Genomic DNA, 24370 nt, shown 5'->3' on the forward strand with positions numbered 1-24370 from the left:
GAGGAATAACCATCCCCTTGGCATGGGAAGAGCTGAAAATCTAACTAGGTCTGTTTGTCTGTTTAGGTTTTTTGAATTATTTGAGAAATATGATGGCTACAAGACAGGGAAGCTGAAACTGAAGAAACCAGAGCAGCTGCAGGTGAGGGGAGACCTTCCTGGGGTCACTGTACAGAAGACCTGGGTGATCTGGATCCGAGAGAGCTTTTTGTGTGGATGGTCAATGGGAGGAGCACTACCTGAACACTCCCCATCTCTCACACACAGCAGGTCTTGTCATTAGCTTCCAGCAGGGACAGCTCATGGGCAAGAACCTAAGGAAAGATGAACTGTTGTAGAACCACAATGTCAGTCCTGCTGCTCTCCCATCATGGCACTATCTCAGTAAGAGAGCGCCTCAGACTTCGAGAACTGGAGGAATTAAAGGCTTGTGTTTGCTCCTGAGCAGGACAGAGCTGCAACCTGAAAGTGGAAGGAACTAGAACTAGCCCTAACTTATCGCGGCTAAAGCTGTGTCTTGGAGATTAAAAATGTCCCTGCAGATGAATGTGGGAAACAGTTTCAATGATGTGAGCGGCCATGGAGCTAGGTGCATGCTATCTGAGTGCCCATCCTCTGTGGGTGACTGTGGGGCTGGGTGTCTGTTAGCCTTGGGGCACTGTAGGGGTAGGGAGTACAAAATCTCTGGGTACATGATAGATGGTGCTCGTTATCCCTGACAGGAAGTGCTGGATATTGCGCGCCTGCTAGTGGTGGAGTTGGGAACTCACAATGACTGTGAGATAGAGGAGAGGAAGTCCAAATTGGAGCAGCTAAAAACTGTCCTGGAGATGTGAGTAAGAGCGAGTCGGATGAGGTGGAGGCTCATGTTAGGGCTGCCTACTCCCCGGAGAATAATAGTGCGGCTACAGAAGGGAAACACCTTATTGAAGCACTGTGTACTGCTCATGTCCTGCCTGGCCAGTCCCCTAAGGGTGGCAGAGGCTGCAGCCACCTTCTTGTAGGCAGCAGTACCTGGAGGATGTAACCCGCAGAGCTTGCTCCAAAACTGGCACCACAAGCACCAGTTCTTATTTTTTGGGCACTGTAAGCATGACGTCTTCTGGTTTTGGTGTAGAAAGGCCCAGTGCCCTGATCTAGCAATGCTCTTGTGACAATGGGGAACTTCCGCTGCTGGGGAAAAAAAAGAAAAATCATCCCTTCGATGCACTGCACTTGTGCATATAATGTCCTCTGTCTAGAGATCTGCAAATGGAATGGAGGTAGCTTTGCTCAGGGTGGTTGTTAGCACCAAGAGTGCAACAAAAGGAAAACTGAAACCTTTATGCGGGCCTGGTGAATCCAGTACCTCTGGATTTGGCCTTGTGTTTGCCTTGCGGAATAGCCTATGGGGCCAATGTAATGAGTGACATGGTGGTCTCATGGTATCTCCAACATACAGAAGCCCAAATCTAATAAGTAGACCAGATCTCCCCTTGTTTGGACCTAGGAGGCGGAACTATGGGACCCTGTGTTCATCTGTCAAAGGTATAGATAGAAATTAAGAGTGTCTGAAGCCCCCTGGACACTAATTTCTGAGTCGCAGAAAGTCTTCTGTTTTCAGACCATTTTATTAAATGAGGCAGCAGGCAAACCTGCCAGCTTTGTATGCTGGGTCACAGATGTAGAGCACCAGCGCATAACTTGGCCACTTAGTGGTGCTGCCAGGAAATGGGCATTGCAGGGAGCTTGAATGGCCTTGCCTTTTGCTGCCTGGGGACTATTGGGCCAGGGTATTGATTCCTCTCCCTTTGTGACAGGTATGGACACTTCTCTGGCATTAACCGCAAGGTGCAGCTAACCTACCTGCCTCGTGGACACCCAAAAGCTTCTAGTGAAGACGAAGGTTAACCCCCCCCCCGCCCCATACACGCTCCCTCTCAGACTGATTCTAATCCCTGGGGCTCAGTACCTATATGCTGCTCTGTCACCCCAGCTTGGATTGCACCTTTGGGGTGGTGGGGACAGAGCAGAGTGCTGGTTAGAAGGACGAATGCATGCCCTCTCTGCCGCTATGGCAAGACCTACTGGAGCTAACACCTGAATGCTTTATGCCATCAAAAGGCTGGGAACCCATACCCCCATCCCTTAGGGCAGATTGGAGTTGACATGCTCTGTCTTGAACTTCTGTCATTAAGTCTGGAAATTTGACCCCTATGACCCCAAAATCTAGAGCCTCCTAATCATGCACTCACTGAAGTCTGTTAAACAGGCTCTGATTGATCCAGCGCCTGCTGAAATCATGCCCATGCTGAGACTTCTCTGCCATTGCCCTGTAGGCCCCTTGGTCTCTGGAGCCTGTGCCCCAATTTTATAGTATGGTGACTGCCTGTTGATCTGTTTAGATGCCCGTAAGGAGCCCTCCCCATCTCTGCTACTGGTGCTGAAATGGGGTGGAGAGCTGACCCCAGCAGGAAGGGTCCAGGCAGAAGAGCTTGGTCGGGCCTTTCGCTGTATGTACCCTGGAGGCCAAGGTGAGCTTTCCCTCTTGTGCTGCTCATCAGTCCTGGTCTCTGACTGTGCACAGAGGCCACACATAACCTGCTAATCACCATTGGTGACTGGACTCATGCATGCATCTGAATACTTTCTCTTGATTAGGCTCTAGTAGCATAAGTGGCTCAGGGCTCCCCCACTGCTTTAATTCAATAACTATTTCTGTTCTGTGTTTGGAAAGGAGGAGGATGATGTGGTTATGTCACATGAGGATGACCTAACTACTTTCCAGTCCATTTGTAACAGAGGAGGATGTTAAACAACATCTACTAGTGATAGATGTTTTAAAATCAAGCAGGCCTGGAGAACTTGGAGTTAGCAAGGGTTTCCTTCCCAGCTCCGCATCGCTGCAGCTCGTAGGCAGCAGAGGCAGGAGCCAAGGCAGGGGCTCCGCTGCTCCCACCACAAGCACTGGCTGCCGCAGCTCCCATTGGCTGGGAACTGCAGCCAATGGGAGCTATGGGGTGGGGCACTGCGGGCAGTGCAGGGGGCCATGCCAGTGGGAGCTGGAGGGCCCCCCACCTCAAGGTAAGTGCCCCCCTGCATTCCCCAACCCGCTTCCCCTAGCCCTGAGCCCCCTCCCACACATCCAAACTGCTCCTGCCGGCCCAGGAACTGCCCAGCTTGCAGAGCCCCCGAGCTAGCACCAGCTGCTGCAGAAGTCATGGAAATTCATGGAACCTGTGACCTCCATGACAGACTTGCAGCCTTAGTAATGACTAGTCACAGTCCCTAGAAAGAGGGCTGTGGGAGACAGGACAGGCATGGACAGAAAGGGGTTTGCAGTGGAAGTAGAAGTTCATTTAGTCTGTTAATAAACCAGACCCCAGAAGAGATTTTATTTGCAACTCTAATCATACAGTGTGTGATTGTCCCGTCTGAGGCTCTAGTAGAGACAGGGCTGCCCCCTGATTGCAGGGTCAGTTACCCAGTGTCGTTTGTCATTCAGGAGCTAGTAATGGGCTGTCAATAGGAATGGCTCTGAGTATCCAGGTGGTCTTTTTTTTAGCCCAATCACTGACTCAGGGGTTTGTTTCCATCAAGTAATTAAGGGCTGTAGTGGGTTTGCGGTCATTCCTCCCTCTGTGTCTCAGCAGGAGGCTCCTGCGCCTCACTACAAGGACCCACTGTAATAACAGTAACTTGTTGACACCAACCCTTCCTGGATATGATGATTTCTCTGCTTCCTGGCCCAGTGCCCTCAAGCTAGGACTACGTGGATCGGTCCCATCCTGCAGTGGATCAGTAGAACTCTTAGTCTGTTTTTTTCAACCTGTGTCAGGTATTAGCCAGTGCCTTCCCCACCACAGCTGCATTCTGTGCAAACCCAAAGACTGAGTTCTGTGTGACTGAACTCTGCAGAGAACTGTAACTGTCTCAGGAAGGTATCTGTTCCCTAAAGGAGTAGAATTTTGGAGGTGCATTTAACTCTGACAGATCCTAGCAGCTGACTGCTGTTGGTGTTTGAAAGTTGTGTTTGAGCCTCTGCTCTCTGTTCCAGGTGACTATGCTGGCTTCCCAGGGTGTGGCCTGCTCAGACTGCACAGCACCTACCGTCATGACCTCAAGATCTATGCTTCAGATGAGGGCAGGGTTCAGATGACGGCAGCAGCTTTTGCAAAGGTGACTCATCTCTTATGGCATCTGCTCAGTTCACAGCCATGTCTGCTGCAGACCAGATAACCCAGAAGTGGTTCTTGGCTGTAGGGCTGATGGCCGGCAGCAAAGGATGTACACCAGGGGTGGGCAAACTTTTTGGCCCAAGGGCCACATTGGGGTTGCAAAACTGCATGGAGGACTGGGTAGAGAAGGCTGTGCCTCCCCAAACAGCCTGGCCCCCACCCCCTCTCCCCCCCGACTGCTCCTCTCAGAACCCCTGATCCATCCAACTCGCTTGCTCCTTGTCCCCTTACTGCTTCAACCACTGTCCACACCCCCACCTCCTGACAGGCTCCCCGGGATTCCCACACTTATCTAAACCTCCCTGTTCCCTGACCATCCCCCACCCCCTAAATCTCCACCTCATCCAACCACCCTCTGCTCCCTGTCCCCTGACTGCCTGCTGGGACCCCCAGCCCCTTATCCAACCCCCCCCCCGGCCCCTTTACCATGCCGCTCAGAGCAGCATGTCTGGCAGCTGCGTTGTCCGGCCGGAGCTGGACACGCTGCCATTCTGCTCGACAGGAGTGCGCCGCTCCGCTGCTCAGAGCGCTGCCCGCGTTGCTGCGGGGAAGGGGGGACAGCAGGGGTGGGGCCAGGAACCAGCCTCCTGGGCCAGGAGCTCAAGGGCCGGGCAGGACCGTCCCACAGGCCAGATATGGCCCGCGGGCCATAGTTTGCCCACCTCTGAGCTACACCATCTGGAGCTGCTACAAAATTCCACTAGATAGGTCTCAATAATTATTTTCCTTTTAACACGGGCCCAGATGATACTCAGGGTGAGTTCTCCTGTGGGTAACCACTTTGCTGTCCTAATGGGGGTTTCTGAGACTGTCCACATTTCAGAGACTGTACATTTACATGGGGCAGCACTGGCAGTGCAATATGACCCTCATATTTCTGCTGCATTTGACAGCCACTGGAGCATTAGTTGAAGCCTGGTAAAGAATCAGTCAGATCCTGAAGTTGTTGTTCAGCTGGTATCCTGGGTGTGCATGATGCCAGCGCCATTTATATGCTTCTAGGTATTTGTTGCTTAGAAGGTTGTTTCTCAGAGGACTGCTTAGTTTAAGACAGGAGTGGCCAAACGGCGGCTCACGCGCCGCATGTGCCTTTTTTACAGTTAAAATGTGACTCACAGAGCCCCTCCCTCCATTCTCTGTTACCAGAATGGGCGGGAGCTCGGGGGTTCTGCCCTGTGGTGGGGTTAGAGACTTCTGGTCTCAGGGCTTCAGCCCCATGGAACAAGTCTGCCAGAGCTCAAGGCTTCAGCCCCACTCCTGCTAAAGTCCCAAGCCCCGGCAGGTGTGACCCAGCTCTCGAACTTCTGAAGATTGTAATTTGAGGCTCGGAGGGTCAGTAAGTTTGGCCAATCCTGGTTTTAGTTGTGTCTCTCTGGTAATCACTTGGTTGTAAATGGGCAGTGAAATGTCCCAAATGACAATGTGAGGTAGGGAACAGGTTGGAAGTGTCTGTGGGTACCATTCAAACTAATGGGAAATCCGAGTGTCTTCTAGAATCTGATTTGCAGGGACCTTCATTCTATAAACGGTTCCACCCCTTTAGAAGTCAGTGACGCAAGGGTGCGTTTGGCAACCAAAGACTGCTCCAGTCAAAACCTACAACAGTTCTAGTTGCACTGAAATAATTTTTGGCACTTACTTTCCTAAACACTGCCATAGTTAAAACCATTCTCAGCAGCTAGGATTTCCTTTGGTGATATGAAGGAGAAACTAGTCATGAAATTTGCTAGAAAGCGTGCTGGCTTGTGTTCCCACTGAGCTGAAATCCTCTTCTGTTCTGTACTAGGGTCTCCTGGCTCTGGAGGGAGAGCTAACCCCCATCTTGGTGCAAATGGTTAAAAGTGCCAATATGAATGGGCTGTTGGACAGCGATAGCGACTCGCTGAGCAGCTGCCAGCACAGAGTGAAGGCACGACTGCACGAAATCATGCAGAAGGATGCCAAGTTCTGCGAGGAGGATTATGAAAAGGTAACATAAGAACGGCTGTACTGAGTCAGACCAAAGATCAGTCTAGCCCAGTATCTTGTCTTCCAACCATGGCCAATGCCAGCTGCCCCAGAGGGAATGAACAGAACAAGTAATCATCTAGTGATTCATCCCCTGTCGCCCATTCCCAGCTTCTGGCAAACAGAGGCTAGGGACACCATCCCTGCCCATCCTAGCTAATAGCCATTGATGAAACTATCCTCCATGAATTTAAAATCTAGTTCTTTTTTTGAACCCTGTTATCTTGGCCTTCACAACATCGTCTGGCAAAGAGTTCCACAGGTTAACTATGTGTTGTATGAAGAAGTACTTCCTTTCATTTGTTTTAAACTTGCTGCCTGTTAATTTCTTTGGTGATCCCTAGTTCTTGTGTTATGAAAGAGAGAGTAAATAACACTTCCTTATTTACACCAGTCATGATTTTATAGACCTCTATCATATCCCCCCTTAGATGTCTCTTTTCCAAGCTGAAAAGTCCCGTTCTTATTTATCTCTCCTCATACACAAGCCCTTCCATACCCCTAAGCATTTTTGTTGCCCTTTTCTGAACCTTTTCCAATTCCAGTATATCTTCTTTGAAATGGGGGGGTGACCACATCTGCATGCAGTATTCAAGATGAAAGCGTACCATGGATTTATATAGAGGCAATATATTTTTCTGTCTTATTATCTATCCTTTTCTGAATCGTTCCCAACATTCTGATTAGCTTTTTTGACGGCTGCTCCACATTTGAGTGGATGGTTTCAGGGAACTATCCACAATGACTCCAAGATCTCTTGAATGGTAACAGCTAATTTAGACCCCATCATTTATATGTATAGTTGGGATTATGTTTTCCAATGTGCATTACTTTTCATTTATCAACATTGAATTTTATCTGCCATTTTGTTGCCTTTGTCAGTGGCGTAGCCAGGTGGAGGGAACAGGAGGAGCGATTCCCAAAAAAATAAAAAAGCATCATCTGCTGTGGTGCTTTTACTCACCGGGCGGTGCTCCAGGTCTTTGGTGGCAGGCCTTCACTTGCTCCAGGTGTCTTCGGTGGCACTGAAGGACCTGTCGCCGAAATGCCACCGAAGACCTGCAGAGCTAGAGAAGCTCCCGCCGCTGAAGACCTGGAGCGCCGCCGGTGAGTAAAAGCGCCGCAGTGGGTGGCGCCTTTTGTTTTTGTTTGTGGTTGGTGGTTTTTTTTGATCGCTCCCCCTGTTCCCTCTGGGTGAGTAAAAATTTAAAAAGGTGCCAAGAAATTGACACGGCACCACTTGTGCTCAGTGCAGGAGTGGCTGCTGCCCTGCTCCCCCCCCAGCTATGCTACTGCCCTGTGTAATTCTTCACAGTCTGCTTCGGACTTAACTATCTTGAGTAGTTTTATATCCTCTGCAAATTTTGCCACCTCACTGTTTACCCCATTTTCCAGATTGTTTATGAATATGTTGAATAGTACTGTTCCCAGTACAGACCCCTGGGGGACACCACTATTTATCTCTCTCCATTCTGAAAACTGAGTGTGTATGCCTGCCCTTTGTTTCCTATCTTTTTAACCAGTTACTGATCTACGAGAGGACCTTCCCTTTTATCCCATGACAGCTTACTTTGCTTAAGAGCCTTTGGTGAGAAACCTTGTCAAAGGCTTTCTGAAAATCTAAGTACACTTTATCCACCGGATCCCCCTTGTTCTCATGCTCGTTGACCCCTCTCAAAGAATTCTGGTAGATTGGTGAGGCATGATTTCCCTTTACAAAAACCATGTTGACTCTTCCCCAACAAATTATGTTTATCTACGTGACTGACAATTCTGTTCTTTACTATAGTTTCAACCAGTTAGTCTGGTACTGAAGTCAGATTTACCAGCCTATAATTTCTGGGATCACCTCTGGAGCCCTTTTTAAAAATTGGAGTCACTTGAGCTGTCCTCATAGACTCTAGGACTGGAAGGGACCTCGAGAGGTCATCGAGTCCAGTCCCCTGCCCTCATGGCAGGACCAAATACTGTCTAGACCATCCCTAATAGACATTTATCTAACCTACTCTTGAATATCTCCAGAGATGGAGATTCCACAACTTCCCTAGGCAAATTATTCCAGTGTTTAACTACCCTGACAGTTAGGAACTTTTTCCTAATGTCCAACCTAAATCTCCCTTGCTGCAGTTTAAGCCCATTGCTTCTTGTTCTATCATTGGAGGCTAAGGTGAACAAGTTTTCTCCCTCCTCCTGATGACACCCTTTTAGATACCTGAAAACTGCTATCATGTCCCCTCTCAGTCTTCTCTTTTCCAAACTAAACAAACCCAATTGTTTCAGCCTTCCTTCATAGGTCATGTTCTCAAGACCTTTAATCATTCTTGTTGCTCTTCTCTGGACCCTCTCCAATTTCTCCACATCTTTCTTGAAATGCGGTGCCCAGAACTGGACACAATACTCCAGTTGAGGCCTAACCAGCGCAGAGTAAAGCGGAAGAATGACTTCTCGCGTCTTGTTTACAACACACCTGTTAATGCATCCCAGAATCACGTTTGCTTTTTTTTGCAACAGTATCACACTGTTGACTCATATTAAGCTTGTGGTCCACTATGACCCCTAGATCTCTTTCTGCCATACTCCTTCCTAGACAGTCTCTTCCCATTCTATATGTGTGAAACTGGTTGTTCCTTCCTAAGTGGAGCACTGCATTTGTCTTTATTGAACTTCATCCTGTTTACCTCAGACCATTTCTCCAATTTGTTCAGATCATTTTGAATTTTGACCCTGTCCTCCAAAGCAGTTGCAATCCCTCCCAGTTTGGTATTGTCCGCAAACTTAATAAGCGTACTTTCAATGCCAACATCTAAATCGTTGATGAAGATATTGAACAGAGCCGGTCCCAAAACAGATCCCTGTGGAACCCCACTTGTTATACCTTTCCAGCAGGATTGGGAGCCATTAATAACTACTCTCTGAGTACGGTTATCCAGCCAGTTATGCACCCACCTTATAGTAGCCCCATCTAATTTGTACTTTCCTAGTTTATCTATAAGAATATCATGCGAGACCGTATCAAATGCCTTACTAAAGTCTAGGTATATCACATCCACCGCTTCTCCCTTATCCACAAGGCTCGTTATCCTATCAAAGAATGCTATCAGATTAGTTTGACACGATTTTGTTCTTTACAAATCCATGCTGGCTGTTCCCTATCACCTTACCACCTTCCAAGTGTTTGCAGATGATTTCTTTAATTACTTGCTCCATTATCTTCCCTGGCACAGAAGTTAAACTAACTGGTCTGTAGTTTCCTGGGTTGTTTTTATTTCCCTTTTTATAGATGGGCACTATATTTGCCCTTTTCCAGTCTTCTGGAATCTCCCCCGTCTCCCATGATTTCCCAAAGATAATAGCTAGAGGCTCAGATACCTCCTCTATTAACTCCTTGAGTATTCTAGGATGCATTTCATCAGACCCTGGTGACTTGCAGGCATCTAACTTTTCTAAATGATTTTTAACTTGCTCTTTTTTTTAATTTTATCTTCTAAACCTACCTTCTTCCCGTAAGCATTCACTATATTAGACATTCCTTCAGACTTCTCAGTGAAGACTGAAACAAAGAAGTCATTAAGCATCTCTGCCATTTCCAAGTCTCCCGTTACTGTTTCCCCCTCCTCACTGAGCAGTGGGCCTACCCTGTCCTTGGTCTTCGTCTTGCTTCTAATATATTGATAAAAAGTCTTCTTGTTTCCCTTTATTCCCATAGCTAGTTTGAGCTCATTTTGTGCCTTTGCCTTTCTAATCTTGCCTCTGCATTCCTGTGTTATTTGCCTATATTCATCCTTTGTAATCTGACCTAGTTTCCATTTTTTATATGACGCCTTTTTATTTTGTAGGTCACGCAAAATCTCGTGGTTAAGCCAAGGTGGTCTTTTGCCACATTTTCTATCTTTCCTAACCATCGGAATAGCTTGCTTTTGGGCCCTTAATAGCGTCCCTTTGAAAAACTGCCAACTCTCCTCAATTGTTTTTTCCCTCAGTCTTGATTCCCATGGGACCTTACCTATCAGCTCTCTGAGCTTACCAAAATCCGCCTTCTTAAAATCCATTGTCTCTATTTTGCTGTACTCCCTTCTACCCTTCCTTAGAATTGCAAACTCTATGATTTCATGATCACTTTCACCCAAGCTTCCTTCTACTTTCAAATTCTCAATGAGTTCCTCCCTATTTGTTAAAATCAAGTCTAGAACAGCTTCCCCCCCAGTAGCTTTTTCAACTTTCTGAAATAAGAAGTTGTCTGCAATGCAGTCCAGGAACTTATTGGATAGTCTGTGCCCCGCGATGTTATTTTCCCAACATATATCTGGATAGTTGAAGTCCCCCATCACTACCATCACCACCAAATCTTGGGCTTTGGATGATTTTGTTAGTTGTTTGAAAAAAGCCTCATCCACCTCTTCCTCCTGCAGTCATTTGGTACAGAAGCTGATTTAAATGATGGGTTACAGACTACAGTTAGTAGTTCTACAATTTCACGTTTGAGTTCCTTCAGAACGCTTAGGTAAATACCATCTGGTCCTGGTGACTTATTATTGTTTAATTTATCAATTTGTTTCAAAACCTCCTCTAATGACACCTCAGTCTTGGACTGAGCCATCCCAGGTCTTGCTGAATCCGGAAAAACCTAATGTGCCAGTATTAAAAAGGATGAACCGAGTGGTTCTAGTTCAGACAGCCTAACATTGAGCCTGGCAAAATGTGGGAAGGCTGATACGATATGTAATTGGTTAAGAATTAGTTCTTCGAGTGTGCGCGATCTGCGTGCACGTTTGTCGGAAGATTTTTACCCTAGCAACACTCAGTGGGTTGGCTGGGTCACCCCCTAAGTGGCACCGCCATGGCGCCGTATATATACCCCTGCCGACCCAACAGCCCTTCAGTTCCTTCTTACTGCCCATGTCGGTCGTTGAAACAGTGGAGTGCAGCTTAGCTGATCTCCACTTCCCTAGCTACTCATAGTTCTCTCGTTATTCTTGTGTATATAGTTGAAATTTCTATAGTTGCAGTTAATTCTTACTTGTTTTTATAACATTGTTAGTGTATATAGTTAAGAGGGGTTTGGGGATTAGCCCCTTCCCCGCACCCAGTGCTGGGGCCCATGCCCAGTTCACCAGTTTTCAAACTGTGCTCAGCCTATCACAAGCCGATGCCAACAGGAGATCCCCATGACTCCTACCTTAAGTGCCTCGGGGAATCCCACCTCGCCGATAAGTGCCGGATCTGCAAAGCCTTCAAGCCAAGGACGAAAAAGGAGCGGGACTTTCATCTCAAACAGCTTTGATGTAGGCAGCTCTTACTCCTCCACCCTTGGCACTGAGCGCTGGACAATCCACTGGCAGAAGCGCTTCTTTGGCACCGGATTGCACTGGTACTGCTAAGGCCTCTCGGCACCAACCATCACTGGCACCGGTGTCTGCTCGGCACCATTCTCTCTCCCTGCGGGTGAAGAGACATAAGACTCCCGCTGCTTTCGTACCACCTGCACCACAGCCAGAGCACCCAGCTAGATCGGACCGTCTGGCACCTACGCCTCTCGCAACACCGACAACATCGGCACCATTGATTCCTGTCTCGCAAGGGCCGTCGAGTCCAGTACCTGAAAGCTCCCTGGCGAGAGAGGAGTTTGAGCTCACTATTTCCTCCACGCCAGAGACATTTTCCTTGGCGAGGGAGCTGATCGCGATGACAGAGTCTGCCCTGCCTCAACCCCCAGCACCACCTGTGCGGGTCATACAATCTGTAGGCAAGCCGGCCTTGATGAGACCACCCTCTGTCGGCACCGCAGAGCGGCACCACTCACGATCACGATCCCGTCGCCGATCCTGGTCCTGACGCCGATCTCCTTCTCGGTACCGGTCACACTCGCGGCACTGATCCAGCTCCCGGCACCGCTCCAGGCACCGTGACTCTCGCAGCCACTCCAGACGCCGAGCTTCGAGATCCCGGTCGACCTCCCGGCACCTCTCCGGTCGTAGGTCCTGAACTCGTTCCCGGTACCGGTATGGCTCCCGGTATCGATCCCCGGTGCCGCACAAAGCGAGATCAGTCATAGAGGGAGACTCTTCCCAGGGGTATTCAGCCCCTCCTTGGCCATCCTGACATGCATCGGTGTCCTTTCATGCAGACAGTTCTATGCACAGGACCGTGACTCCGATGTGTCCACCAGAATCTTCCAGGAGACCCAGGCCCAAGATCAACGCCCCCATCAGTGGTCATTCTGGACACCTTGGGCGTATCACTAGGCCCAAGGTGTACCTCCAGTTTCATCTTGCTCTGCTCCATTGGAGCATCGGGTGCCTGAGGCGACTATCAGTCACCCCCCTCCTACCGGTACGGAGGAAGCGCCTGTTCAGCCACCAGACTCTCAGATCCCACTGGAGCCGGAGGTCGTCCAAGAGCAAGAGTCCACATAGGACCCGCTTGTCCCTGGCCTCTCCTCTTCCTCCTCTCCTGATGAGGCGGTGGCGGGGACATCCTCCATGGGCCCTCCTCCAATTGACCTGAGGGCCCATCAGGACCTCCTCAGACATGTGGCACTCAATATGAGTCTCCAGGTAGAGGAGGTACCGGAGATAGAGGACCCAGTGGTGGATATTTTTTCGGCTGATGCCCCCACAAGAGCGGCCTTACCATTCATCCGGACAATCCAGGCCAATGCTGATACCATCTGGCAGTCTCCAGCCTCTATTCCGCCCGCTGCCAGGGGAGTTGAGCGCAAGTACATGGTGCCCTCTAAAGGCTACGAATACCTGTATGTCCATCCTCCTCCCTGCTCCCTTGTCTTACAGTCTGTCAATGAGAGGGAACGCCATGGCCAGCAAGCTCCGGCTCCAAAACCCGAAGGAGTCTAGGTGCATGGACTTACTGGGCCGTAAGGTATACTCTGCAGGGGCCCTCCAACTCCGGGTGGCAAACCAGCAAGCCCTGCTTAGCCACTACAACTACAACACCTGGGCGGCGGTGGGCAAGTTCACGGAGTTCGTCCCTCAAGACTCCTGTCAAAAGTTTGCTGCCCTTTTGGAGGAGGGGAAGAAAGTGGCAAGGACTTCCCTCCAGGCCTCGCTGGATGCAGCAGACTCCGCAGCCAGGACTCTGGCCTCGGGAGTTGTCATGAGACGCATTTCATGGCTTCAAGTGTCCTCCCGCCGGAACTACAGCATACCATACAGGACTTGCCCTTTGGCGGTCGAGGCCTCTTTTCTGAGAAGACCGACCCTAGGCTGCAAAGCCTGAAGGACAACAGGGTCATTATGCGCTCTCTGGGCATGCACACGCTGGTGACTCAGCGCTGGCCTTTCCACCCCCAGCCTCACCGCCCTTACCCTCCACCTAGACTGAAGCAGGACTTTGGCAGAAGACGTGGTCGAACCGGTCGTAGATGGCAGTCAGGACCCCAAGGGGGCCAAAATCAGGGTCCCTCCAAGCCACCTATGGGGCCAAAGCCAAACTTTTGAAGGTGCGCCCAAGGACGGCGTACCAGTTACTTTCCAGGATCCTTTCCCTCCCTTTTACAACCCTCTCTCCCTTTTCCTCCCTGCGTGGTCCCAGCTAACTTTGGATCATTGGGTCCTACACACGGTGGTACTTGGGTTGCACCTCCAGTTTATTTTGCGCCCCCCTGTCCACCCCCCATCCTCGTCCCTCTTCAGGGACCCCTCTCACGAGCAACTCCTCTTACAAGAGGTGCGGACACTCCTTGCCATGGGAGCCATAGAGGAGGTACCAAAGGACGAAAGGGGCAAGGGGTTCTACTCCCGCTATTTCCTAATCCCCAAGGCGAAGGGAGGTCTCAGACCTATCCTAGACCTGCAAGAACTCAACAAGTTCATGATAAAGTTGAAGTTCCGCATGGTATCCCTGGGGACCATCATCCCATTTATCCTCTACACAGACAGTACCTCCGGTATGTAGCCAACCGTCAACATTTCCAGTTTACGGTCCTTCCGTTCGGCCTCTCTACAGCCCCAAGAGTATTCACAAAATGCATGGCTGTAGTTGCCGCCTCCTGCCGCCGCCGTCGGATACACGTTTTTCCGTATCTCAACGATTGGCTCATTCGAGGGACCTCCGAGGCACAAGTCACCCATCATGTGAACATCGTCAAGGACCTATTCATGAGTCTAGGCCTGATGATCAATACAGAGAAATCCACTCTGGTTCCCACACAGAGGATAGACTTCATTCGGGCCATCCTGGACTCCAGTCTTGCCAGAGTCTGCTTACCACAGCCCTGTTTTCATGCGACAGTAGCAATTATCCGAGGCCTACAGAACTTCCCAACAACTTCGGCTCGCACTTGTCTCGGTCTCCTGGATCACATGGCTGCCTGTACGTTCGTGACCAAACACGCCAGGCTACGCCTCCGTCCCCTCCAATCTTGGCTCACCTCGTTATACCACCCGGGCAGAGACGCCATAGGCATGATAGTCACGATTTCCCTGAGCATCCTAGGCTCCGTCGACTGGTGGTTGACGCCCTCCCTGATGTGTGCAGGGATGTCGTTCCATCCGCCTCAGCCTTCTATGTCCCTGATGATGGATGCGTCATCTCTTGGCTGGGGTGCTCACCTCGGCCATCTTCACACTCAAGGCCTTTGGTCATCTCAGGAGTTGGCTTTGCACATCAATGTCCGAGAGCTGAGAGCAGTCCGCCTTGCGTGCTAGGCATTTCAACAGCATTTGCAAGACCGTTGTGTCTCAGTGTTCACAGACAACACAACGACCATGTATTACATAAACAAGCAGGGAGGGACACGGTCCTCCCCCCCGTTTGTCAGGAAGCCATCCAGCTCTGGGACTTCTGTATAGCCCACTCGATAGACCTGGTAGCGTCTTTTCTCCCAGGGGTTCGGAACACTCTGGTGGATCGACTCAGCAGATCCTTCCTGTCTCATGAGTGGTCGATTCGTCCGGACGTTATTCATTCTGTTTTCCGGAAGTGGGGCTCTCCCCGTATAGTCCGCTTCCCGCGAGAACAGGAAATACCAGATGTTCTGCTCCTTCCAAGGCCTCTCCCTGGGCTCAGTCTTGGATGCTTTCCTGATGCCATGGACAAGCCAACTGCTTTTCGCCTTTCCATCATTCCCGCTGGTTCACAGGGTCCTGATAGAGCTCCGCAGGGACAGAGCTCGCTTGATCATGATCGCTCCAGCGTGGCCCAGGCAGCACTGGTACACCATGCTGCTTGACCTGTCGATAGCCAACCCAATTACCCTGCCTCTTCGCCCAGACCTCATAACTCAGGACTACGGCAGACTTCACCACCCAGACCTGCAGTCCCTTCACCTCACAGCATGGCTGCTGCGTGGTTAAGCCAGTCCGAGTTACGTTGCTCTGCCTCAGTACAACAAGTACTCCTGGGTAGCAGGAAACCTTCCACTCGGTCAACGTATCTGGCCAAGTGGAAGTGTTTCTCCTGCTGGTGCAAAGCGCATAATGTTACTCCCACCGAGGTCTCGATCCCCCCCATCTTGGACTACCTCTGGTCTCTCAAACAACAGGGCCTAGCGGTATCATCATTGAGGGTGCACTTGGCGGCCATCTCTACCTTCCACCCAGGGGAAAGTGGCCACTCTGTTTTCTCGCACCCTCTGGTTTCTAGGTTCCTCAAGGGCTTGGACCGCCTATACCCCGAAGTATGCCGTCCTGCCCCGACTTGGGACCTCAACCTGGTTCTAACCAGACTTATGTCTGCCCCTTTCGAGCCGTTAGCAACCTGCTCGCTACTATACCTGTCCTGGAAGACAGACAGCTTTCCTCGTAGCCATTACATCGGCCAGACAAGTCTCCGAGCTTAGGGCTCTCGCGGTGGACCCACCGTATACTGTGTTTCACAAGGGCAAGGTGCAGTTGCAACCACACCTGGCTTTCCTCCCTAAAGTGGTATCGGCCTTTCATATCAACCAGGATATCTTCCTTCCAGTCTTCTTCCCGAAGCCACACTCATCACGACGGGAACAACAATTTCACTCTCTAGACATCCATAGAGCGCTCGCATTTTGTATCGAGCGGACAAAACCCTTTCGTAAAACGCCCCAACTCTTCATCGTGGTGGCAGACCGAATGAAGGGCCTACCTGTCTCCTCCCAGAGGATCTCATCTTGGGTGATGGCATGCATCTGTACTTGTTATGACTTGGCTTATGTTCCCTTGAGCCACCTCACTGCACATTCTACCAGAGCTCAGGCTTCATCTGCTGCCTTCCTGGCTTATGTACCCCTCCAGGAGATATGTTGCGCAGCTACCTGGTCCTCGGCCCACACCTTTGCCTCACATTACGCTCTGGTTCAACAGTCCAGAGATGACGCGGCATTTGGATCAGCAGTTCTACATTCTGCAACATCTCACTCTGACCCCACCGCCTAGGTAAAGCTTGGGAGTCACCTAATTGGAATTGATGTAAGCAAGCACTCGAAGAAGAAAAGACGGTTACTCACCTTTGTAACTGTTGTTCTTCGAGATGTGTTGCTCATATCCATTCCAAACCCGGCCTCCTTCCCCTCTGTCAGAGTAGCTGGCAAGAAGGAACTGAAGGGCCGCTGGGTCGGCAGGGGTATATATCCGACACTATAGCGGCGCCATTCTAGGGGGCGACCTAGCCGACCCACCGAGTGTTGCTAGGGTAAAAATCTTCCAACGAACGTGCACGCGGTGCGTGCACACCTAATTGGAATGGATATGAGCAACACGTCTCGAAGAACAACAGTTACAAAGGTGAGTAACTGTCTTTTAGTTAGTTCTAGTCAACATGATTTTATGGGAAATCGCTAACCCAGTATCACTTTGTAATGAGCTTACAAGTCTGGTTGACAAAGGTAATAGTGTTGAGATAATATACTTAGACTTCTGTAAGGCACTTGACTTGGTCCCATGTGACATGATTAAAAGATTAACACTATACAGAACCAGTGTAGCCCATATTAAATGGTTTCAAAATTTGTCACCTACATATCGAAAAGAAATAGGGAATCATTCTGTGAGGGTGTTCTAAGTGGAGTCCCTCGGATCTGTTCTTTACTCAGTGCTAATCGCTATCTTTACCCGTGGTCTAGCAGAAAGTATAAAATAATTACTGATAAAGGTTGCAGGGGTCACAGAAATTGGTGGAAAGGTAAATAATAGCAGGGTCAGTTCTACAGAGGGATCTGAATCATGTAATAAGCTGGACTTCTTTGAACAGCATGCATTTTAGTACAGCTAAATGTAAAGCTCACACATGTAAGAATCTGGTGGGTCACATTTCTGGGAATAGGGAGTATTTTGGAAAGCAGTGACTCTGAAAGGGACTCTAGGTCCTAGTGGATACTAGCTGGATGTGAATTTCCAGGGCCTTGCACTGGTTAAGAGAACACGTGCAATCCCTTGGATGCATAAGCAAGACAGTATCTAGTAGGTGAGGTGCTGTTACCTCTCTATGCAGCATTAGTGAGACCATTACTGGTTACTGTGTCCAGTTCTGGTGTCAATCCTTTAAAAAAGGATGTTGGTGATCAATTGGAGAGGTTCCGAATGATTTGAGGTCTGGAAAACCTGGCTTACAGTGAGAAAACAATGAGAAACTAAAATAAGCTCAATCTATGTAGTTTTTCCAAGAGAAGCTTGTGTGGTGGCGCGATCACTATCTGCAAGTAACTACCAGGGGAAAAGGCTTGTGATAGTAGAGGCAATGTGGCAGACAAAGGCATATCCTGATCCATATCTAGAAGCTAGAGGAATTCAGACTAGGAATAAGGGTGTAAATTTTTAACAGTTGGCATAATTAACCATTGAACAACTTGCTGGGTGATGTGGTGATTTCTCCATCACTTGGATTCTTTTTGAATCAAGACCAGATATCTTTTTCTAAAAGATCTCTTCAGCCAGAATTTATAGGCTGATGCAGGAACCATGGGTTGAAATTCTCTGTCCTGTGTTTTGGGGGTGCTCCAAGTAGATTATCATAATTCTCTTCTGGTCTTAAAATCTATGACTCTAAGCTTATAATCTTCTACATGTCATTGCCCATGTCCCAGAAGGTCAGAGACAGGATTCTGATCTGTGTTTTATCTTAGTGGTGGTGGCCTAAATAGTGATTTCTTCCTCCTTCCTCCCCCCACAGCCATGTGCCTACACATCAGCACCGGGCCACAGGTGGCCTGTGTGCACTGGTCAGTTACTCACTTGTGGTCAGGAGGCACATAGCAGAGTTGGGGTTGAACTGGCTCAGGCTACCAGGAAGTCAGGATCAGGCACCAGATTACAGACAGCAGGCAAATAGCGGAGTCGGGGACAAACCAGGATCAGAAGCTGGAGCCTAGGTTTACGACAAGGCAAGGTCTGGAACAGAAGCAAGCAGGTGGTCTCTGTGGTTGCTTAGACCACTCTCCATGATGGCTTCCTGGTTTATATATCAACATGAGCCAATCAGTGGGCTGCCACTCAGGCCCTGCTGGACGGTACTTCCTGCAGTGTGTAGCATCACAGGGTTCTCTAGTGAAAACCCAGCCTAAGATTCCAGTGGCAATATGGAAGCGTCAGCAGCCCAGAATCTGCATGGTCCCAGGTACTAGTCCTACAGGTTCTTATACACACACACTCAGCACTGATGGCAGCCCAAATGCTATTGGTGGCAGTCTCTGAACTTACCTGAGACAGGGATAGCTTTTCGTCTCTCATTGGTGATCCCTTGGCATTCGAGGATGATTGTCTGTCTTCCATAAAATGATAGCCAGTTATCACTGGTGCATCTGCAGGTGGCTAATGAGACCGATCTGAGATCCATAGATCTTGTCTCAATTGGGGCAGTCATTTCGCAGTGGAAGGGGTGGATCTGGATTTTCAGGCTGTGGCATGTTCTTTCCTTCTTTCCTGTTTCTCCGTTTCCTATTGTTTCCATTGATCTCAAAATATTGGGATCCTTGCCACAAGGTCCTTTTCCATTTTGGTTGGTTGAGGGTATCGCAGGAGTTATGTCAACATTTCACTTCTTTATGTTAGCTTTGGGGGTGTCTTTGAAGTGCTTTATTGTTGCCCACCCCATATCAATTGGCCATGGCTCAGTTGTGAGAACATGATCTCCTTCAGGAGTCAATTTTCTGGTATTCAAAGAACGTGACCAGCCCGACAGAGTTGGTGGTGGATGGTCATAGCTTCAGTGCTGGAGGTTTTGGCTTGGGACAGGACATTGATGTTGGTGTGTCGGGCATCTCACTTGATTGGGAAGATCTTGCAGAGACACCATGATGGTATCATTCAAGAATCTTGAGGTGTCTACTGTACATGACCCTAGTTTTGGCACCATACAAGAGAGCAGGGATAACAACAGCCTAGTCCACGAGAAGCTTGGTTTGATTCTTGATGTCACAATCTTGGAAGACACGTTTTCTCAAGCATCTGAAAGTGGCACTGGCACATTGAAGGTGGCGTTGAATTTCCTCGTCAGTGTTGGCTTTCTGCTGCAGATAGCACTTCCTTTACCTCAGCAGCTCGACAGTCTCCGAGGTCTCTATTGATCTGAATTACGGGAGCCGGATCCTGGTGATTCAGAGCCTGTTGATGGAGTATTTTAGTTTTCTTGGTGTTGAGTATGAGGCCAAGTCGGTTGTAGGCCTTTGTTGGCCTCTTCCTCTCTGAGGAATGGGGTCTTCCTTCCCACACAAGCATAGGGCCTCTTCCTTGCAGGTCTACCTGGAGTAGTCATGGCTGCTGAGCATGGGAAGTAAAATAATCAAGCCTGGATCCAGTCCACTCATGTATGTTGTCAGGACCCGAACTCCTCTGAACTGATGAAGCACCTGGCAGCACTTGCCCTCACCAGCATCTGATGCACTGGGAGTAAAGCATGGTTCTCAGTCTGGGGACCAGGAACAGATCCTGGAGGTTATGACCACTCTTCCTTTCCTTACAACTGTACTGCGGGAGGGTCCACCAAACTTTTTTTCTCTTGTAACCTGAGATCCCAAAATGGAAGAAGCCGAGACCCAGTAGAGAAAAGGAAATGGCTTCTCACCTATGAATACCACCTAGCCCTTCTTGGAAGGTCTCTGCTGTACCATAGAGAGACACTTCTGCCTACAGGCCAGGTGTGGCATGGAGGGTCGAGGTAGGCATAGGCTGTTGGTGAATGTGTAGGATGACTGTTACACAGGAAATTAGTTTGTCAGTTGCACACCATTTCCAGAAGCTTAATTGCTGGGGCTGGGCTGCATGCTCTGTGCTCTCTGTATGCATAGACACTAACCTTCTTTGTGTTGTCTTTACTTTGCAGTTAGCACCTACAGGCAGCATCTCTCTGGTCAGCTCCATGACTTTCATCCAGAACCCAGTAGAGATCTGTGACCAGGTGTTTGCCTTGATTGAGAACCTCACTTCCCAGATATGCAAACGTCTGGAAGATCCCAAATCTGCAGGTGAGCGGCTGGGCTTGGGAATAGGGTTGTCCAGAGCAGAACCCTTTGATCTGTGCAAGCATGAGCTCTGAGCTGTATAAATCCGTGTCTGAAGCAAAGAGGTATAGCAAACACACTTTTGGAGAGAGGCTTGGCTAATGCATGAAGGGAGCAGTTGGACTCAGCTGAGCAGCATAGTTCTGCTCCGGAGGAGGTGCCTTCCAGTCCCCTGCCCTCACGGCAGGACCAAATAATGTCTAGACCATCCCTAATAGACATTTATCTAACCTACTCTTAAATATCTCCAGAGATGGAGATTCCACAACTTCCCTAGGCAATTTATTCCAGTGTTTAACTACCCTGACAGTTAGGAACTTTTTCCTAATGTCCAACCTAAATCTCCCTTGCTGCAGTTTAAGCCCATTGCTTCTTGTTCTATCATTGGAGGCTAAGGTGAACAAGTTTTCTCCCTCCTCCTGATGACACCCTTTTAGATACCTGAAAACTGCTATCATGTCCCCTCTCAGTCTTCCCTTTTCCAAACTAAACAAACCCAATTCCTTCAGCCTTCCTTCATAAGTCATGTTCTCAAGACCTTTAATCATTCTTGTTGCTCTTCTCTGGACCCTCTCCAATTTCTCCACATCTTTCTTGAAATGCGGTGCCCAGAACTGGACACAATACTCCAGTTGAGGCCTAACCAGCGCAGAGTAAAGCGGAAGAATGACTTCTCGTGTCTTGTTTACAACACACCTGTTAATGCATCCCAGAATCACATTTGCTTTTTTTGCAACAGTATCACACTGTTGACTCATATTAAGCTTGTGGTCTACTATGACCCCTAGATCTCTTTCTGTCATACTCCTTCCTAGACAGTCTCTTCCCATTCTATATGTGTGAAACTGATTGTTCCTTCCTAAGTGGAGCACTTTGCATTTATCTTTATTGAACTTCATCCTGTTTACCTCAGACCGTGTCTCCAATTTGTCCAGATCATTTTGAATTTTGACCCTGTCCTCCAAAGCAGTTGCAATCCCTCCCAGTTTGGTATTGTCTGCAAACTTAATAAGCGTACTTTCAATGCCAACATCTAAATAGTTGATGAAGATATTGAACAGAGCCGGTCCCAAAACAGACCCCTGCGGAACCCCACTTGTTATACCTTTCCAGTAGGATTGGGAGCCATTAATAACTACTCTCTGAGTACGGTTATCCAGCCAGTTATGCACCCACCTTATAGTAGCCCCATCTAAATTGTACTTTCCTAGTTTATCTATAAGAATATCATGCGAGACCGTATCAAATGCCTTACTAAAGTCTAGGTATATCACATCCACCGCTTCTCCCTTATCCACAAGGCTCGTTATCCTATCAAAGAATGCTATCGGATTAGTTTGACACGATTTGTTCTTTACAAATCCATGCTGGCTATTCCCTATCACCTTACTACCTTCCAAGTGTTTGCAGATGATTTCTTTAATTACTTGCTCCATTATCTTCCCTGGCACAGAAGTTAAACTAACTGGTCTGTAGTTTCCTGGGTTGTTTTTATTTCCCTTTTTATAGATGGGCACTATATTTGCCCTTTTCCAGTCTTCTGGAATCTCCCCCGTCTCCCATGATTTCCCAAAGATAATAGCTAGAGGCTCAGATACCTCCTCTATTAACTCCTTGAGTATTCTAGGATGCATTTCATCAGACCCTGGTGATTTGCAGGCATCTAACTTTTCTAAGTGATTTTTTACTTGCTCCTTTTTCATTTTATCTTCTAAACCTACCCCTCTTCCCTTAAGCATTCACTATACTAGACATTCCTTCAGACTTCTCAGTGAAGACCGAAACAAAGAAGTCATTAAGCATCTCTGCCATTTCCAAGTCTCCCGTTACTGTTTCCCCCTCCTCACTGAGCAGTGGGCCTACCCTGTCCTTGGTCTTCCTCTTGCTTCTAATATATTGATAAAAAGTCATCTTGTTTCCCTTTCTTCCCATAGCTAGTTTGAGCTCATTTTGTGCCTTTGCCTTTCTAATCTTGCCTCTGCATTCCTGTGTTATTTGCCTATATTCGTCCTTTGTAATCTGACCTAGTTTCCATTTTTTATATGACGCCTTTTTATTTTGTAGGTCACGCAAGATCTCGTGGTTAAGCCAAAGTGGTCTTTTGCCACATTTTCTGTCTTTCTTAACCATCGGAATAGCTTGCTTTTGGGCCCTTAATAGCGTCCCTTTGAAAAACTGCCAACTCTCCTCAATTGTTTTTCCCCTCAGTCTTGATTCCCATGGGACCTTACCTATCAGCTCTCTGAGCTTACCAAAATCCGCCTTCCTGAAATCCATTTTCTCTATTTTGCTGTACTCCCTTCGACCCTTCCTTAGAATTGCAAACTCTATGATTTCATGATCACTTTCACCCAAGCTTCCTTCTACTTTCAAATTCTCAACGATTTCCCCCCTATTTGGTAAAATCAAGTCTAGAACAGCTTCCCCCCAGTAGCTTTTTCAACTTTCTGAAATAAAAAGTTGTCTGCAATGCGGTCCAGGAACTTATTGGATAGTCTATGCCCCGTGGTGTTATTTTCCCAACATATATCTGGATAGTTGAAGTCCCCCATCACCACCAAATCTTGGGCTTTGGATGATTTTGTTAGTTGTTTGAAAAAAGCCTCTTCCACCTGATTAGGTGGCCTGTAGTAGACTCCTAGCACGACATCACCCGTGTTTTTTACCCCTTTTAGCCTAACCCAGAGACTCTCAACACTTCCGTCTCCTATGTCCATCTCCACCTCAGTCCAAGTGTGTACATTTTTAATATATAAGGCAACACCTCCTCCCTTTTTCCCCTGTCTATCCTTCCTGAGGAAACTATACCCATCCACACCAACATTCCAGTCGTGTGTATTATCCCACCAAGTTTCAGTAATGCCAACAATGTCATAGTTGTATTTATTTATTAGCACTTCCAGTTCTTCCTGCTTATTACCCATACTTCAAATAAGAGTAGCCTGGGTGTCAACATAGAACCATAGGAATGTGGGGCTGGAAGGGACCTCGAAGTCATCAAGTCCAGCCCCTTGTGCTGAGGCAGGAACAAGTAAACCTAGACCAGCCCTGACAGGTGTTTGTCTAACCTGTTCTTAAAAACCTTCAATGATGGAGATTCCACAACCGCCCTTGGAAGCCTGATTTGGAGCTTAACTACTGTTCGAGTTAGAAAGATTTTCCTAATATCTAACCTAAATTTCCCTTGTTGCAGATTAAACCCATTACTTCTTGTCCTACCTTTAGTGGACTGCAGAACAAATTATCACAGTCCTCTTTGTAAGAGCCGTTGTCATATATGGAGACTTATCAGGTCCCTCCTCAGTCATCTTTTCTCAAGACTAAATATACTCACTGTTTCAAACTTTTTCTCATAAGTCAGGATCTCTAAACCTTGTATCATTTTTGTTGCACTATTTTATATTTTCTCCAATTTGTCCACCTCTTCCTAAAGTGTGGTGCCTAGAATGAGCACACTACTCCAAATGAGGCTTCACCAGTGCCAAGTAGAGCAGGACTGTTACCTCTTATGTCTGACATATAATATTCCTGTTTTATACACCTCAGAGTGAGATTAGCCTGTTTTGCAACTGCTTCACATTTTTGACTCGTATTCAGTTTGTGATCTGTAGAACCCCCTGATTCTTTTCAGCAGTACCACCGCCTAGCCAGTTATTCCCCATTTTGTAGTTGTGTATTTGGCTGGATTTTTTTTCCTTCTTAAGTAAAGTACTTCGGTGGTTTC

General features: G+C 48.2%; 1 protein-coding gene across 18 annotated transcripts in view; it reads left to right on the forward strand.

Annotated features, from left to right (window-relative positions):
• The window catches only part of PPIP5K1 (diphosphoinositol pentakisphosphate kinase 1), a 232533-nt gene that overhangs the window by 29998 nt on the left and 178165 nt on the right, over window positions 1-24370 (forward strand). For all 18 annotated transcript variants that reach the window (XM_050967192.1, XM_050967191.1, XM_050967205.1 and 15 more), the window contains 7 exons: window positions 67-142; window positions 723-832; window positions 1800-1885; window positions 2385-2513; window positions 4037-4158; window positions 6004-6186; window positions 20469-20610. In XM_050967192.1, coding sequence (XP_050823149.1) covers window positions 67-142; window positions 723-832; window positions 1800-1885; window positions 2385-2513; window positions 4037-4158; window positions 6004-6186; window positions 20469-20610 — 848 coding nt within the window. The remainder of the gene's footprint in view (window positions 1-66; window positions 143-722; window positions 833-1799; window positions 1886-2384; window positions 2514-4036; window positions 4159-6003; window positions 6187-20468; window positions 20611-24370) is intronic.

Source organism: Gopherus flavomarginatus, chromosome 9 (assembly GCF_025201925.1).
Source record: "Gopherus flavomarginatus isolate rGopFla2 chromosome 9, rGopFla2.mat.asm, whole genome shotgun sequence".
Lineage (NCBI taxonomy): Eukaryota > Metazoa > Chordata > Testudines > Testudinidae > Gopherus > Gopherus flavomarginatus.